This window comes from Marmota flaviventris, chromosome 8 (assembly GCF_047511675.1).
Source record: "Marmota flaviventris isolate mMarFla1 chromosome 8, mMarFla1.hap1, whole genome shotgun sequence".
Lineage (NCBI taxonomy): Eukaryota > Metazoa > Chordata > Mammalia > Rodentia > Sciuridae > Marmota > Marmota flaviventris.
In genome coordinates, this window is record NC_092505.1 from 55,051,043 (window position 1) to 55,070,260 (window position 19,218).

Consider the following 19,218-nt stretch of genomic DNA (forward strand, 5'->3'; position numbering starts at 1 on the left):
CAAATATGGGACAAGTTTTGCTTTATGTGGGCGTGTCTATGATCTCACCCCAGGTTATGATGCAGAAGCCATATATATTATTATTGAGTGAAAGGAGGTTGGTGCAGCAACTCATGTGCTATCTTAATTTTTAAATTAACTGGCTCATCTCAGCCATTGGTGATATGATTGAGTATCCCACTTAGAGTCTCCAGATGTCAGGATATCAGGAGTGTTCTGTTTTTCAGTAATCCCGAGGAATTTGGAGTATGCCCATCAAATGCCTTCCCTTAAAAACAGAACCACAGCTGTAGGTCTTTCAAACATGAATGCTGTCCTGGTTTATGTTAGCACTGACGTGGCTCTTATTACAGAAACCACCCTCGGTTTCACACTCTGAAGCTTCTCTAGGGTTTGCTCTTCATCCCCACAGTGAAGCATAGCTGGTATTTGAAATAATCTCATCACCCTCAAAAATAACTTCTGACAATCTGAGTGGAAGCAGTTTTTCCATAGGTCTGGCAGGATTTCCATTTCTAGATGCAACATTTGCCCCAAGCTTTGGGTCTCTTTGGGTCTCCTCCCTGATGGGGAATAAGACCCCTTCAAAACTTGGGATGTCAGAAGATGCACAATCTAATCACTATTTTTATTTCTCTCATTTTATCAGGCACTTGCACTACTTCCCAACATTTGTTCCACTGCATACTAAATTGTTCAAGTTGCTGTCCAGTACTTCGGGTGAGAAGGAGAATTTTTATACATAGAAAGGTTGAAGAATGCAAATCCTACAATTTGAATATCAAGCTCCTCACTAGCAACATTCAACTAAGATCTAAATTTAAGTATTTAATTTACACTCATTTTTAACAAATATTTTCAGCATATGCTTTGGATTATATTTCAGGAGGGAAATTGGATTTGACTAGAATTACTGTAGGCAAATACATCCTATTTTGTCCTTAATTTATGTCAAGGGTGTAGTCCATGTTGAAGTGAAGCTAACTGACCCTTTCTGAAACTAAAACCATATTTGGTATATATGAGAATTGGTTATCTTTCCTACAATACCAGTCAAGAGTAAAGAGAAGATACTGTGTTGTGCGTGTGTGTGTGTGTGTGTGTGTATTTTATATTCTTCCTACCCCAGAACTCTATTGGCCCATCTTAGTTACTACTTCAAAGCAGAAAATAATAAAAAGTGGATGAATTGGCACCAAAAGTGTGACATAAATATACCAACATATGATTATAACCTTCCAAAAGTGAACTGAGGAATCTATGAAATGAACTAACAAAATAGCTTTAACCCAGACTTACTTTCTTAATACACAGAGATCACACTGAGGCTTGAGGTCTTCCTTCCTGCCACTCTGATTTCTTGGCAGCAGTGTGACTTCATCTAATGCCTGGTCTATGTTCATCAGCCAAAGAGGCTGTCAAATTTTAACAACTACCCACTTGTGAAGCTATGGAATTCAATGACGAATTCAAGAACCCAAAGCTGACTCCATGATGTTTCAGGAAGCAAAATACAAAATAAGAGTCCAATGATCAGCAGCAAAAACTTCCTAATGAAGTAATCCACAGACAAAAAATAAAACAGAGAGATTCTGCTCGGCAGAGGGGATGAGAAGGACTGAAAGAAATATATCACATGGAACATGAATTTCTTCACTTCCAAAAAGGCATCTTGATACATAATTCCCTCAAATTCCCTAGGCTACTACCCTGTGGTTGGAAGCACTGTCCTTGGCCTGCCTCTTTATACTCCCTCTTCCACCTACCTCAATGGTATATTGCTCAAAGATGCGCAGCTGCAGGAAGATGTCCAGTTTGATTTTCCGCTCATGGAATAGCTCCTCCATCTGCACCTGGGCATCATCCAGCTGCTGCAGGACAGACTCAATGTGGCTGATGGAGCTACTGTGGGGCGTCTTATTGTTGGACACAGCTGAGTCCCTGTGGCAGAGTAGGGGAAAATTGGTGAGAGAGATTTTGCATGTTAAAAGAGACAGAGGAGGAGGAGGAGGATTCCTCTGAGCAAGGTAGATATGAATCTGGTGAGTCATTCAAACAACAGATATTTATCAAATTCCTACAGTGAGCCTGACATTATCTGCTTAGGAGGGGAGACACATCATCATCATTTGGGTTCACAACTCTATTTCAAAGACTAGCTCTTGGAACTGTGAAAGGGAGCAAATGAAATAAAGTATGGGAAAGGGTGCTGCAGAGCATAAAATGTTAGAGAAATGGAATGGTTCCATACATATGTGTAGTCTACGATATATAGCTTTAATACACACACGCACATGCATATATATATATATATATATATATATATATATATATATATATATATATATATTACATAAGAACAAAGACATATGAAAAACAAAAACAAAAACCTTCCTAACTTTACCTCACAGGATTGTTAAAATAAGATGACATCATGGCTGCCAAAATTATTCACCTACTTTACAATGCTATGCTGAAGTTGTGGGCTGGTGTTCTTAAACAGGCTTCAAGCTATAGTTAAGAAAACATGGGATCTGGGATCTGGCATCTGCAAACCTGGATTAGGCTCCCACTCTGACATATATGGGCTTGTGGCCCTAGGAAATCACCTCCTTGAACTGCAGCTGCCTTACTTATAAAGCGGACTTAATAACCATTGCCCTACTCACTTCATAGTTTGCTGCTAAACAAGACATTACATGAGACTGTGTCCAGGAACACGATGTATGTATTAATCCTGAAAGGACACAGTGAAGTGTCAAGGCTAGGTTACAGGGGCTGGGATAACCAACAAAGGTCTTGGGGAGGATAAGTTTTGATTTGGGGTGTAAAGGAGCAGATGGCCACAGGTGTGTGAGAGGGGTATGCACTCTTAGCAGTCTGTACAGAAGTGGTAGGGAGAAAGGAGCCAAAATATAGAGAGACCAACTTGCTCTTAGGAATGAGGTGGTAGTGAGCCCTCCAAAGAGGTAATCATCAGAGAACAACTACAGAGTTTAAAAAGCTTAGATCCTATAGGGTCCTGAGTTAGCTAGGGTCCTAAAACTTGAAGTAGAGTGCTACATTCACTATCTTGTGACACATTGGTTTCTTAAACAGCTGAAGAAGTCAGAGGGCAAGTGTAATTCATTAGCTTTGACTTCTGTCATTAGCAGGTATTCTGGAAGCTAGGTCCTTTTAGTCCTCACTCATCTGAGAAGAAATGGCATCTATCTGTTCCTGAAGATAGATTTTGTAAAGCACCTTTCCTTCTATCATTCAGAGACCTTCCAATTCCTACCTCCTTGCCTTGGCCTAATTTGTGCATGAAATAGCACAGTTCCTACTCCACTATTATACGGATACCCCCAACCATAAGAAGAACACAAGAGAAGTAGCGATACTGTTCATTATATACTTGTTGAGGGCTTGGCTGCTGGGATGATCTGACTGTTCTCTCTCACTGATCCTCTCAGCCTTTCTCCATCACTCAGCTTCCAGAAGGAGAGAACAACGTCTACAATGTTATACTGCACCTATGTCAGTGTCATACTCACTAGGAATCTTGGTTATGATGAGAAACCACCTTAGGCACTCAGTGAAGGTCATCAGAAGGACAGTGGAGACCCAGAAAAGACCTGTCTCGGGTGTGTGTGAGGCATTCTGCCAATGTCCACCAAGCCCCATTTACTTCTTCTTCTTTGACTGGTTTTGAGGTTAGGAGTGGAGCCCAGGCTAGAGTTAGGCCAGTGGAGGAGTAAATGTCACTGGTGCCTTTGGCCACACACCTATGGTGTTCTAACTCAATGGAACTTAAAACTTACAGAATAGGCATCACTCACATTGCTGCTTTCACCATCACCGACCACCTTGGCCCTTAGGCACTCTGCAAGGTTGGCAGTTGTGAAGAGCATGTGGTGTCTCCACAAGCACATGCCCACAGAGAGTGGGATGTATGTGAAGAAATAACACGAAGCCATCACAAAATTTTAGAGCTGACAGAGCTCCTAGAGTGAACCCCTTAATTACACAAAGAAGCTGAGGCCCTGAGAGGTTAAGTGACTGCCTACTATTTGGAATTTTCATTAAAAGCAAATGACAGTGGAGTTTCCTGGGTAGGCAGACAAAACTGTCATGCATTATATATTCATGAAGCTGAATTGGGGGAAGAGGCTGACTTGTTAGTATGCAATAGGAGGATTCAGAACATCTCATGTGCATGTTTAGAATAGAAATTATTAATTTTCAACAGAAAAACATGCCAGGGCCTTCTAAAGGTAATTGCTCATTGTTTATTTAATTGGACAACTGGTATGGGGGGAAAAGCCCTCTCCAACTAAAGTAATTCCCTCAGGCACCGAGGCTGGTCTGGGACTTGTTGATGAGATTATTTCTGTCTCTAGCTGGCAGAGGTCCCAGAACTCAGTGATTTTGGGATAGGAACAAGTCCCCAAGGGCAGGCATCATTAACACCATCAAATCCTATTTACACAGCACCTGGGCAAGGGGCTGTTAGCTAAGGGCTTGCCCAAGGCCTTGAGACACTTTATCTGGGGAGTCAATGCCCTCGACAGGAGCAGGAACTAGATAATGATGCCAATAAAAAAGAGGCAACAGGGTTGGGGTTGCAGCTCAGTGGAAGCGCACTCATCTGGTATGTGTGAGGTGCTGGGTTTGATCCTCAGCACCATATAAAAATAAATGAATAAAATAAAGTTATTGTGTCCATCTACAACTAAAAAAGTATTTTTTAAAAGAGGCAACAGTGTGGGCAATTCTAAACGAACGTACGACTTTTGATAGGATTTCCCTTCTTGATTGTGTATGTTTAAGTTGACAAAGGAGTTTTATTTCCTAGGTAGCAGGGGATAGTGGAAGGGTCACAAGTGGTAACAACAAGCTAAGTAGGCCATCACCACACATTCTCCACATCCTCAGGGAGCCAAAGCCAAATGACAGCAAATGTGACCAGTAGGTCCAGGAGTTCAGAATTCAGCCCAAGATCAGATGCCAAATAACATTGTATTCCACATGTCCATTTCTCCACATGGTCAAATACATCAGAATTCTTAATGAAGATATTCATTTATGTTGAATTTTTGTTGTATTTATGTTCCTTATCAATTGCCAAATACCACCTTGAGGGATCAATAATACTTTAAAACATTAGAGCTTTTCCATTTACTGTTTCAGTAAGAACTCGAGTTGGGTGTGGTGCAGGCATTTTTATAACTTACACATGAAGAAACTGAAACTCACACAAGACCACAAAGTGGACTGCGGTTGAGTCAAGACTGGGACATGACTTATCTCGTGTCTAGCCCGAGGCATTTCCCACTGGGAAGCACTGCCCATGCTGACCTGGCCTCGGTGGGCTCCCCCAGGGAGGGAGGCGCTGACCTGAGCTGCTGGATAAGGTCTTCGCCTTCCTTGATGACATTTAGAGTGGCATCCAGAGTGGCGGTCTGCTGCTGCTGGAACTGCTTGATCAGTTCCTGGACCGCATCCACAGAGTCCGCACAGACATCTTCCAGCATCTCCTTTTGCAGGTCTTCCATCCATGTCCACAACTGTGGAAGAGACAGCAGACTCCACTCAGGACAGATGGGAGAGGTCAGGCCCACCCGAGGACAAGCAAGCAGGACTGGAGTCACCCCATCTACCCTCAGCCAGTGTGTGCAAAGTCTGACTGCCCTCATCAGCACACCTATGGGTGCTTGTGCATGCTGTAGGTTGGTTTATGATTCCTTACTTATGTTCATTACCCATCTTTGCCAGGTTTACTCCACTGGTGTTGGCACTCCTTAAGGAAAGGAACCACCCTGAGGTTCATGGAAACCTGCAGATCTCTCAAAGCAAGGAGATCCCTTACCTTTTAGAGATTCAGAAAAACAGAAGACTCAAATGGACAAATATTATTTTATCTTTCAGAAAGGAGAAAAGCAAGGGTTCTGAATACTTCTTCCATGCAACTAGACATTAATCCATAGAAATTGTGCAAAAAAGAAGGTGGTGCTCAATAAGAATCAAAACAAGATTAATGTAGCATCATCTGTGCTAAACTACTGTGTTCTTTTCAAGATTTCTATGGTTGCTTAGAAAGCTGAATGCCATACAGTTTATCTTAATTTTAATAAAAGAATAAGATACTTCCACACGATATTCAAGAAGATGAAATGCAACCAGGATATTACTGATCAGAAGAGTTTAAAAGAGCTAAAGTCTTAGTGTTTTGAGCAGAATGAGCACTGGATGTGATGAGGGGTTGAGCTGAATTACCGAAAACTCATTTATTGATAGCTCTTCCACATACTGAAAATAGGTCTCCAGTGGCTTTTAACAGGGATCCACTTTTGACTATTATGTTGATTATTTCCATATACAAGGGAGTGGAAGATGAGCATAGCATCTACTTTGAAACCAAGAGTTTTTACCTGGCTTGCAAGAAAGATAAACTCAGGGCCCTTCCAGCATAAAAGCCAGTGGATAAAAAATTGGTAGAAAATCAGAAGGTATGAAAAATGGCAGACATGGCTTTGACACCAAGACATCCAAAGTTCAGAGAGTTTAGCAGCAGTTTGTAGACAATTGTGATACCAAGTTAAGGTACTACTTAAAACCTGGAAAGCTTCAGAAGAGAGAGAGAGAGAGAGAGAGAGAGAGAGAGAGAGAGAGAGAGAGAGAGAGAGAGACAGACAGACACTAGAAATCCCATGTGACCATGTGCACACAGTCACTGGCAGGTAGGAGCAAACTTAAATTACAAGCTCATAATTTTGAATAAGCACCTCTTAGACTTAGTACAACACCATAATGTAGTCAGAAATAAACACTCGTATTGCTAAACCATGGGTAAGGGATGATATTTCATTCCTTAAACTGAAATTTTCCTACTATCTGAATGTCTACAGGTCTCCTCTACATGGGCCCTGATAAGCATACCTAGATTGCTTTGTAAAAAAGTACAGATAACAGAGAAAATATCATTACTCATTTGCTTATTATCAGATAACCAATGATGAGATCTAGCAAAAAAAGTTTTTACATCAAGCTTCTATAAGCCAGTGATTGCCAGAACATATTAGGTAAAATCAGGGCAGTAGTGACCTTTATGTGTTTTTTCCTTTCTGTCATCTATTTTATTTTTCTCTCCTTGAGGAACCCTCTTTACCCTCCATTTATCTAGGGTATAACATGTTAGCACTGTATCTCCTCCATCCATCTGCCTCTCCCCAGAAAGAATCCCATAGTCCAGTCATTTCCAGACCCTGTTTCTTGATCAAAATGGATCTGTACTGTGACCCATTTTTTCAGGGTCCTTCTCCCTACTTGGCAAGTATATGTGGTTCATGCTTTGTGTATTATTTCTCTCAGAACACATGTAGTTGTGTCCCAAAGAACTACATGCAAAAGAATGAGTCTAATTTGGAGTTAAGGGAGCCTTTAGTGATCTCTTTTTTTTATCAATTTTTAAAAAATAAATGATAGCAAAATGCATTACAATTCATATTACACATATACAGCACAATTTTTCATATCTCTGGTTGTATATAAAGAATGTTGATACCAATTCATGTCTTCAGGTTAGGCCTAATGGTGAAACCAGTGAGGTCCTGAAGGGACAGTCCACACCCCCCATGCTATCCTGCATAGCTGGACAGCCAAAGAAAAGGGAGACCTAAAAAAGCAGGAGGAAGGAAATAGATAAGCAAGGGAGACACTAGAAGTTCTGTAGAAATAGTGTGTTTTATGGATGAATGGTTGAGGGAAGAAGTTATTTACTTCTTCACTTCTCCTGCTGATTGGCATTTTCACACTCTAGTAGTCAATGAGCTGGTACAGTTGACTGGCCTTTAAGGGTACAGGAAGGAGTGTCATTCCCATAGGGTAAACTTCCACTCTCATTTTGAAGAGAGCATTTTTCTTTGGCATTGACCACCAGCTTTTATTTTTTAAATAAATACCACAACAGTTTGGCAATTTAAATAGAGAATGAAGTTATTTTGTTCTTGAGGGCATCATCATTTTTGAAGATGATTTAGTTCTGATTCTGGGGTGGGTGGGTAGAGGAACATATGTATATGGGAGTGCTTCTGGTGTTTATGGGTGTGTGCATGGTCCTGTGTGTGTACGTGTATATGCATGTGCTTATGAACAGTTGATGGTGTGGCAGAATGACACAGGGTGAGAAACAAATGGAAGTGGGCATTTAATAAAACTAATTAAGAGCTGACGTTGGTTACTTTGGCTACATTACTTCCTTTGACTCTCACCTTCTTACTACAAAAATATCTAAAAACTGATATTTTGAAATCCCAGGGACTGCAGCATTTCCATGGAAACACAGCCAAGAAAGAGAATTCTGTTTGGGTAATCTCTGCAGAACAGATGACACATGCTACAAATTCCCTGTCCCTGGACAAAGAGAATGAAGTCTGAGGTCATTGCTTTTCCCTACACCTTTCCTAGCTCTCCAGACCAGCAAAAGCCAGCTGCCCTCTTGGCCCCAGGTTTAAAAGTACACACACACACACACACACACACACACACACACACAAAAAAAAAAGTTTAGCACAATTTGTGCTAATAGCTGAGGCTCTGGCTGCATAAGATCCCAAGCACTTGTTTGTTTCCCCTCTGCATCAGGTAGTTCTTCTCTCTAAGTAGGGATATAAAGTTTGTTTTGGAAGGGCTAGAGGGTACAGCTCAATAGCAGAGCACTCACTTAGCATGTGTAAGGCCTTGGGTTGGATCCCCAGCACTGCAAAAAAAAAAAAAATGATTTTGGAAAATATCATTTATTAGGTTTTTCCTGATTATGTTGAAAATAACATTGAAAAAACTTATTAAACAGAAAAATATTCTTAAAAATTCATTCTTCTTGTTTATTACTTCAAATCTTTATTCTATGTGTGTGATCCAAATTGCCACCATGCTAGATATATGGTTTAAGTACTGTATGCTATAACCCTTCCTTGTGTCATTAATGACTCTGGCCATATGGTTTATAATGACTGTGTAATATTTCACTACACAGACGCACTAAGATTTGCATCTATATGTTCTATCCAATGAGGAACAGTTAGATGGTCTCTAATCATTCAAGATTATTAATAGCACTGTAATAAAATTACTCAATGGGTTTAACCTTTCATACTCCTGAGGTCACAAAGAATTCAAAAAGTAAAGTCAACAGGATAAAGCAGAGTCTTTAATTTGCAGATGAAATGATTTTCATATTTTCCTTCTGTTTCCTCTCTGATCCTAATTAGAGTCAACCTTTTGATGTGGAAAGTGGGAAAAAGTAAAATTTTGAACTTCAGCCAGGGGAATCATAGGAAGTCTAGGTTAAGCCATTATGAAAATGAATGTTTGGGTCCCACACAGAAATGTACTGTAAAGGGGGCCTTCATTCCAAGAAAATCATATCCTATGATGACATTCTATTACAAATTGGCATTTATTGTAGGAACCCAGCAAATATTGTAGGAACCCAGAAAATTATTGCAGGAAGAAAGAAAAGAGGGAAGAAGAAAAGAGCCATTCATAATTAGGCAGGTAGGATCTATAACAATGTTTATCAGCAATATTCAATGCCACTTTATCAAAGCTGAGCAGATTTTTCTTCCATTCGCTCTATTTACTGGAGAAGGAGAAAACAACTGCAGCAACTCAGAATTCCCTGACAGATTTCTAGAACAGTACATGTGTCTGCTAATTCTGCCTTAAATGAAAACCCAGAGGTTTGCCTAGAGCCAAGAGGAAGGAGTCCATAGTTAAAGGTCCCAGCATCAAAGAGGACCCATGCTTAGCTAGGTTTGAGAGGTGGTGAGTCTTGAATGGTATTAAACAGAATATGGAAAATCAAACCACAGGAGTTCTTTCATCAGAGCACTGAAGGAGGCCACTTCTGCCCACTAATAATCCACTTCTGCCTGCTGTGCAGAGCCCAGGGAAGGCTTCTTTTGGTGATTCAGACTCCTGACCCCATCTCATTTGTTTTCATCCTCCTCAGAGTTGGGGACAAAGCACTGGGATAGATGAAAGATGTTGTAGAATGGGGGCTTCCTCTCGTTTCTTCTCCCTGCTCCTTTTCTTTTTCTTAGGAGAGACTACTAGCTTCCCATTGTCCAGGGGCCCTGGCAACATTTTATGTTTCTTAGCCAAGATCTACCTCCCTATCAAGTTCCTCTAAAAATGGAAAAGAAGAGCAAGGAGAAGCAAGAGCAAAGGAGGGGAGACACGGTACAAACAAGGACAAGGGCACAGCCAGCAGTTAGGAGTACAGGTGTGTGCAAGCTGAGCATCCCTAATCCAAAATCCTGAAATCCAAAATGCTTCCCCAATCCAAACTTTGTATTTAAGAAGATAGATAAAATTCTCAGTTCCACTACTGAGAAACTCTGTATCCTTAGACAAGTTATTTTCTGAAAATTCCCTATTTGAACGTGTGTTTAATAAAATCTATACCATAAAATTATCATAAAGATCACCTGAGATGACATATGTGTATGACAATTAGTAGGTACTCAATTAAAAGGAAATGTCATCTGGTGTGGTGGTGCATGCCTGTAATCCCAGTGGCTCAGGAGACTGAGACAGGAAGATTGTGAGTTCAAAGCTAGCCTCCACAAAAGTGTGGCACTAAGCAACTCAGCGAAACTCTGTCTCTAAACAAAATACAAAATAGGGCTGGGGATGTGGCTCAGTGGTGCCCTGAGTTCAATCCCTGGTACCCTCCCCTCAACCCCCATCCCCCCAAAAAGAAATGTCATCTAATACATGTAGAGTTCTTAGTCAAATCTTAGACTATGTGAATCATCTCTACTACTTCATGCTTCATTATAATTATTATTAATTATCGACATCAAATAAAGAAGAAGAAAGGAGTCTTGGGTATATTAGAACTGTAAAGGGCCTTAGGGTACCAAGTCTGACTGCATCATTTTATAAATGAAACCCAGGGTCAGAGTCAAAGTGACTTGTACAAGCTTATATGTTTTTTGGCAGTATTATATGGATAGAACCTCAACTTTCAGGTTCCATGTACAAAAGGTGAATGTACCTAGATGGGTATCCTGAAAGCTAGGGTCACCATTTGGGAGTGGTATTTCCACAAACATGGATCTTGTCCACCACTTCTTCATGGAGCTTCACCCCACACCCCCATGAGGAGCGTGACTCCTGTTTATTCATGCTGCATTTGCTCATCCACGGCTTGTAATTAAAAGAGGACCCACATGCCTTTGGTTTCTGAGACCATCATTAAAACTCAAGTGAACCACAAGCAAGCAGACAACCAGGCAGGAAGCTCTGGATTAAAGCTAATCTCCTTGCTTTACAGGCACTCATCATAGAGGGGCTGTAGGTTCCACCGGAGAGGAAGCTGAGCCAGCTTCAGGGAGCTCGCCAGCCCTTCATCTGCCTGGGGAATCTCAGTTTAGAAAACATTATCCTTTCATGTTTTTCTCTGATAGTCACCACAATGATTCTCATTTGTTCCCACAAAGTGTCAGAAAAGCCTGTGAAGTAGTAACATCCAGGCTTCTTAATGCATTCCCAATATCAAAAATCAACTTAATTAAGTAGGGTTAACTTTTTTTTCCTGAGCAGCAATCAAACTTTAATTAATACTCCATTAAAATGAATTCCTGAGGGAACACAAGCATGCATACACCAAATGAATTCCTCTGCCAAGGTTGTTATTGCAGGAGATGCTAAATGGGCCTCCTTCCTGGATGCTTACTCAATTTCAGAATATCCCCTGTTAGAAATGAAAAGCAATCACATGATTGCCACCCTCCTCCTCTGTAGGGTGCTCTTCTGACCTCCGGCCCCTTCATGTAATACATCCTTCCCTCTCCTTTTTCCACTTGGAGAATGATTCTGCCCGGGATTTAAGCCCTGTTTGCCTCCGCCTACATGGAGGACCCCTCAGCCACCCTTCCTTCATTGCCTATCACTCCATATCCAAGCAAAGTAAGCATCAACTTTAATACCCACTTGCTGCAGACCTCAAGAAGAAGCCTAAATTCCCAATTTTAAAAATCAATAAAATAGAACACACTTGTAAACTTTGTATGCTCCATGCTGGTAGCAAAGATACCTGGTTAAAGTCCTATGAGGCTGATTTATGACAGGAAATAGCAACCAAGAGAAATGGGTGTGGAGTGGACAGAATGCTTGTGTTTCCCTTTCATCTCCTTCTGCAGTGACTATTTCTCTACTAGGGATCTCCAAATTTCTCCAGCTGCAGACTGAATGCTCCACCAGACCCCTGAAACTAATGCCTGTACTGCCCTCCCACTCCAGAGATGATGAGAGGAAATTTTGCCCCATTTGGTAAGAACCTAAATGCAGGTTATCAGAAACAAATTGTTAATATCACCAAGGTTGGAGGCTGATAACTCCTAGCCCAACCAGGACCCTGGTCAGACCTATTACTAGGAACACCACTTGACCCCTGCCAGGGCCGAGAGCCCCATACCCCTTACCTCTTTGGTGTGTGTGTGAAAGGAGACGGACATGTCCAGGAGAAGCTTCCGCTGCTCCACCCTGCGCACGAAGTCTTGGATGCGCACCTCCAGGTGTCGAGCTGCCTTATAGATCTCCTCTGGGTCACATTCCCCTGTCTGAGCCAACTGCTCCGCAGCTTCTAGGAGCTTGTCCGCATTGGTGTATGTGTTCTGCCAGCAACAACAGTGAGGCAAAGTCAACTTGCAGTCAGGAAACAAGCTTCGCGCCTTCCTACAGCCCACCCAGGGGCTCCCTGAGTGAGCGGGAGCAGAGAGCGGAGGCGCCGAGCCGACAGCTCCCTGATCTGGCACCAAGACGCTGTGCGCGGAGCTGGCACGGGGCCCTGCAGCAGGCAAGCAGCTTGTGTGGGGCTGCTCCGCACAGTGGGCACTAGCTAGGGGCCTCAGCCACCTCTGGGATTTCTCAGAGGTGCAAAGTCTCTGCAGAGAAGCGGGGAGACCTGTGAGAATCTCCACATCCTTCCTGCTCCTTACTCCCTCCTCTCCCTGAGCCCCATCATTTGCCTCACATCTCAGGCTGTATCTCCAGAGTCAGAAATAGCGCATCCACAGAGATGGTCTGTGTTTCTATGTGAGAACACCATAAAAACACTAACTAGCAGACTTGCTTTGCCTCCCCGCCTAGTTCCCTGTAACTATGGGTGTTTATCTTTTGGAAGGGAGCTATCTCTCTGGAGGGAAGGGTCAGCCACTCTAAGGAACTAACAGAAGGAAGCAGCCTGAGCTGGGGAGAGCAGAAGCAGGCTACTCCCTGTGCCTCAGCTAAGGCTGTTTGAAGGAAAGCTGGGGAGGTGGGTGGGAGTGGCGGAATCTGGTGATTTTGTTTATCAAGAGCTACTGCTTCATATGCATGCTTGCACCACAGATACACACACACACACACACACACACACACACACACACACACACTCCTCCAACCCCCAGAGTATTTCAAAATGCACCCAACTTATAATTATTATTCACCAGGATGGGAGTCATTGACTTTATAACAGTTATTACATTATAGGCCATGAATACACTTTTCCTCAGCAGTTTTTTAAGAAAAGGCCCGACATATCCGGATGTCATCCCAATGATTCAGGTGTACATATATTTCTGAAAGTCTTTCAAGCCAGCATAGTGTTCTGTAGTGGTGTTTACTGTGGATCCGGAAGCAGAAACTGTCAGTCTCAAACACACAGTGAGTGGAGAACGGAAATGGGTTTATGATACTCATAAACCATGTAAGACTTTCATGTCTTCATGGAATTTTACAGGATTCCCCTGAAGATCTGGGTGTTCAAGACTGGATTGTGTTTCCCCAAAATCCATGTTAAACTCCTGATCCTCAATATCTCAGAATGTGGCCTTATTGGAAAACAGGATCATTTCAGATGTAATTAGTTACATTAAAATCAAACCATACTAGAGGAAGATGGGCCCTTAATCCAATGTGACTAGTTTCCTTACTTAAAAAAAAACAAACAAAAACCCTAAGACCAAAACAACATGTCACCTTGGACAACTTAGCAAGACCCTGTCTCAAAATGAGATTAAAAGGGCTAGGCTGTGACTCAGTGATAGAGCACTTGCCTAGCATGTGTAAGGCCCTGAGTCTATCCCCATTTGAGGTAGATGGAGAGAAAAAGAGCATCACATGAAGACAGAGGCATGTAGGGAGAACACCATGTGAAGACAAAGGCAGAGATTAGTGGTTGTAGCTACAAATCAAGGAAGGCCATTGGCTGTGGAAGAGAAAGGAAGATTTCTCTCTCAGGCTCTTAAGAACCAATCCTGCTCATACACTGAGCTTGGACTTCTACCCTCTAAAACTATGAGAAGACAAATTTCTGTTGTCAGGCAGTGTGTGGTGCTTTGACATGGCAGCTGTCGGGAACTAATACGCTGGGGTTGAGCCGTTGGGAGGCTGATGACCCAGACTCTCTGTTGGTCTTACACGGATCATGAAGCTAGGGAGGCCGTCAGCAAATATTCATCTTGGCTTTTAAGAATTCCCAGGGAGGCCCAGGGGATCCTTAAGGAATGCTTACTGAAAGCAATTGCCCAGGGTAAATGCTATCCCAGTTCTGGTAAGATAGAGCTGAAAGGAGGAAAAATCATATGGCCCCAACTGGAAAATTCATGTTTAACTGGAGCTGCTACGTGGAAGGAAGCTGAGAAGGGTGGGGGTGGGGTTAAACCCCACTGAGTTAAAGAATGGCAATTCTGGAAAACAAATTAAGGAAGTCTGATTCAGAGTTATGAGGGAAACGCAGTGTGAGATGGGCAGTGACAGACAGGGGAGGCTTTGGGGGCAGTGGGCCAAGTTACAAAAGGCTCTTATAGGATTGGAATCAATTTCTAGTAAATAGACCTTTATATTCATGAGAGAGATTGTGTTTCATAAAGTTCATAAAGCCCTCAAATCTTCTACCTAAGTCCTAGGAAATCCCATGAATCCCCTTTTTTGGGATCACAACTTAATATTTTCTAAACAATAAACACAAATTTGTGGCAAAGCTTAGAAAGTAAGCTTTCTTACAAGTTAGGTTTAGGACCATTAAAAAAAAAAAAGTAAAACCAAGTGCTCACTGCATAAAAGGCCTAGGACATTCCTAGTTTTAACACAAAAAGTGTCCCAGAAATCCCCTGAGTTGCTATCCATCTTAATTCACACCCAGTGCCGTACTTATCTCAGGAGTACAGATGTATATGAATTGTATTCTGCCATAAAAGAAGATCATTCCTCAGGCACATGACAACACATCAGAAGGGGCAAGCAAATAGTAAGGGATCATTAGTGGTTAAAGTTTCTTCACATGACATTGGGGCTGGACAGAAAATGAGTAAAAACTAAAAACAGTTTTTGATAGTCAATAATTATTGAATATTTTTTCACATGCCCCAAACCATCTTCAAGCCTTTTATGCATACTATTTCCTTTAATCCTCACCATAACCCCATGAAACTGGTGTAGCCATCAGACCCATTTTACAGGAGAAGAAACCGAGGCACAAGAATTTCTGGTAAAAGCCACATAACTCTAAAATGGGAGAATTAGGATTAACCTGTTGTCTGGCTATAGAGCTCAAGCTCCAAACCATTATACTCTGCCAGAGTGCAGGCAGAGGCCTGAAGATGGGGAGCATTTTGTGAGCAGGAGGAGGAAGAGGAGGAAGGTTTCTCACAGACAGGATTCTCTTCTCTTTGTGTCTAGGGTGCTCTATGTTCATTCCACACCACAGCCACTGTCCCAGGCCACGGGAATCATGGGTCTCCATGCTGTCTTCCTCATAGTCTATAAGCTCCTTAAAGGAGGGTTCCATGTTTTATTTGTCTCTGGTTCTCCCACGCCTGGGTACTGTGGCTGTAAAACGTTCATTGAATGAACAAGATCAGAGGTGGGAATGAACATGTTATGTTCAGGTAAGTTGAATCAACCTGACTAAAATTAGAGAACTCAAGTTGAGTAAGACAGGGAAGAGTGTATGACAGATTTTATAGAGAAAAAAGGACAATACAGACAGATGGGAGGGCTACAGGGTAGTCTGCATTAAAAGTCAGGCTCCCTGCTCTATCTTTGCTCAGCTCTTCTCCCTATTACTACCAGAAAGAACTTCTAAATCCAGATCCAGGCACATCTCATGCCTACTTAAACCATTCTGTGGCTTCTACACCCTTGGAGTAAAATGCCTCAGCATGGCATTGAGGGCTCTTCTCCATCTGATATCTAATTTCCCCTTCAACTTCGATTCCCATCACCCCTACAAACAGCCTAGGAAATAAACAGCTGGCTTTTGTAGAAGTGCATGCCCTGATGCCTGCCTGTGTATCTCTGAACACACTTCCTTTTGCTTGGAATGCCCTTCTCCTCATTTTCCTACTTAACCAACTCTCATTTACCTTTAAGATCCAGCCTGAGCATCATTTCCTTTAGGAAGTGCACCTTCATGTCCACCTTCTTTCCCAAGGTTGGCTTAAGTGCCCTCCTCTGGTCTCCCAGAGTGACCTGTACTGCCTTCCTCCATGGTATCTGCCATATTCTAATGCAAACGTTTGCTTCTCTCATCTGTTTAGGGATGGATAATGTCTTTCATCTCTTCCTTAGTGTTTAGCACCAAACAACTGCTTCAGAAATATTTAGCGAACAAATTAATAAATTAATAATACACCAATTCCCACCACGCCTAACATTTGACCCTTTGTCTTCATTAATTACCTGGTACAAGACCTTACATGCTAGAATTCATTTTCCATTAATCATTCCATTTTGTTTATCCTATCTCTTTTTGTTATCAAAAATATATAGTGATCCCTATCATTGTTCCCAGGTTGGGGCAAAGATCACAACAAACCTATGCTTGTTCACCTTCTGACCAAATCAACAATGGCTATTGCCCCAGAGCTAGAGTTGACCTTACTCTGAGTTTTGTTCCTGGGCATTTATTGTTTTCCTAGCCTTTTAGCCATGCCTTGGACTTGATCCCTTATTGATATGTCCCAACTGATATACCAAAAAGGGGTTATGAGTGCTGAGATTTTGATCCCTCCACTATTAGAGCTTTTAGACAGGACTTACAGTGGCCAGAGCTCCTGAGTCAGAGATTTGGCCACACAGATGGCTGTAGTGCTCATTATTCCCTCTTAACCCCGCTCCTCTATCCCAGTGTCAAGCAGGTAAAATGCTGTACAACTAACTTATAGGGTTTTTCAAGATGATGGAATAGAGGAAGTCACTTTCCTGGCTGTTCCACAGCATGAAACCAAGAAAGCAGACAGGCAGCCTCTCAGCAAGGTGGGAGAACAAAAAATAGCGGGGGAGGGGATCTTTACTGGAATTTAAAAATGGACATTCTAAGCAGATTGGGGATTCAGGAGGTTGGATATAATAAAATAAGGAAGAACTCCCCAATGGTACAGCCACTGCCTTGATAAGGAAAGAAGCACCAGCCAGAGTGGTCCCCCTCCGTGAGCAAAGTGGAAGGGTAAGGAAATTTAAAAAACCCACATTTTTAGGAGGCATGAGGCATGTCTGGGTACAAAGCATTTAGAGACCAAGGTCACTGCCTGACTAAATTGAAAGGTGCATTGGAAATTATCCTTGTGCAGGAAAGAAGCCACCATCTCTCCCTGTTGCATGCAAAGGAAAAGGAAGGAATCCTTTTGCAGCCTCAGTGCAGGGGCTGGCTTCTGAGGGAGCCAATTCCTGGCAAACCCAAGTTTGGCCCAAAATACAGGCCCAGTAAACACATACTGCACAACAGAGAATGTACTTAAGTGACAAGAAGAAAATCAAATGTGGAGAGAGGTTTACACAGGGGGCAACTGCTCATGGAAACCTACTAGCTCTAGCGTCCCCCTCCAGGAACAGCTGGGCGAGATGCATCTGGCTGGGAATTCAGAAGGGTAGGGATGGGAAAGATTGAGTTTGGAGACTGAACCCAAGACCAGGAAATGTGGGGGCCGAAGGTGATGTAGGGGACTAAGAATTGGCTCCTCCAGGAATGGAACCCAAGGGAGATCACTGGGGTACAGTCTTCCAGCATGACTGGCAATTACTGGGCCCTGGAGGTGTACTGATTTAAAATCTCCAGACCAAGGGGCATTCAGCAGAGTCTGGAACCCACCTAAGCCTCAACCCTGTCTCCAGGAATTCTGCCTATAAGATTTCACGTATGAAGATGTGAATTTGTACACCAAACAGAGATTTGATAAATTGTGGTATAAAGTTGTATTAAGAATTGTAATGCAAAAAAATTATGAATGCAATGCACTCCTCTATTGTGAGGTATATAAGAAATTAAAAAAAATCATAAAAAAGATTACCTCTTTTAACCAGCAATCCGAAGGGTGGAGCTTCACACTCCAGAATACCCCACCTAAAACACCTAAGAGGAGAAGCTGAGAATCTTTTGAACTCCAACAGAAAGGATTATTTAACTTTTCATAGAGTTTTTTTCTCCTTTTTTTTCTTTCCTCTGTTTAATTGCAACTTTAATGACACATGGACATTTATACATATACATATTTTTTTCATTTCTAGCATTTTTAAAGCCAGTTATTTTTCATGGATAAGTTTTTTGAGGACTGGGATGTTTGAGTAATATATTTTAGTTTTGTATTCTTTTATTTTTATTTTTAACTTTGAAAAAATTTTTATTTTACATATATTTTTTCCTCTTACTTGTTTCCCCTGATCCTTTCTCTCCTTTCTTCTGCTAATAGCCAATCTCTATTGTTTTCTCTTTCACTCTTCCTTTAGTTTTTTATTTCTATCTGCTCTCCTACTCCCTCATAACCATCACGTTCTATATCACTTCTGTTCTCTCCTGTCCATCATTTGAAATTGTACTCTTTTGCAAACTTGCTGTTTTTTATTATAGGCAATAACTGATCATATTATTTCTGTTAATTGTTATAATTAACATTGTAGATGTCATAGTAAGAACTATTTGGTTTAATGCTGTATATTGTTTGCATTGGTTGTTGTTGTTATTTGTTACCCTCTAAAAAGTGAATACTCTAAGTACTGGAAACCTTCACGGTCATTCGAAGTCAACAGGATAGAAACTCTATTGCCTCAGATCCATACTGATAGATGGGTAGACACACAAATAACATGAAAAAGCAAGGTCACAAATCACCCCAAACAAACCAAAGTACCCCAATAAAAGAATCCATTGATACCACAGTGGAAGAAATGTCAGAGAAGGATTTTAGAATG

General features: G+C 41.8%; 1 protein-coding gene across 3 annotated transcripts in view; it reads right to left on the reverse strand.

Moving 5' to 3' along the window:
• LOC114093319 (kalirin) overlaps positions 1-19,218 on the reverse strand; it is a 450,305-nt gene that overhangs the window by 110,274 nt on the left and 320,813 nt on the right. For 2 of the 3 annotated variants that reach the window (XM_071615263.1, XM_071615265.1), the window contains exons 11-13: positions 12,474-12,665; positions 5,341-5,549; positions 1,767-1,941 (exon numbers count right to left, since the gene is read on the reverse strand). In XM_071615263.1, the coding sequence (XP_071471364.1) occupies positions 1,767-1,941; positions 5,341-5,549; positions 12,474-12,665 (576 nt within the window). The remainder of the gene's footprint in view (positions 1-1,766; positions 1,942-5,340; positions 5,550-12,473; positions 12,666-19,218) is intronic. The other variant, XM_071615264.1, reaches the window with a different exon arrangement.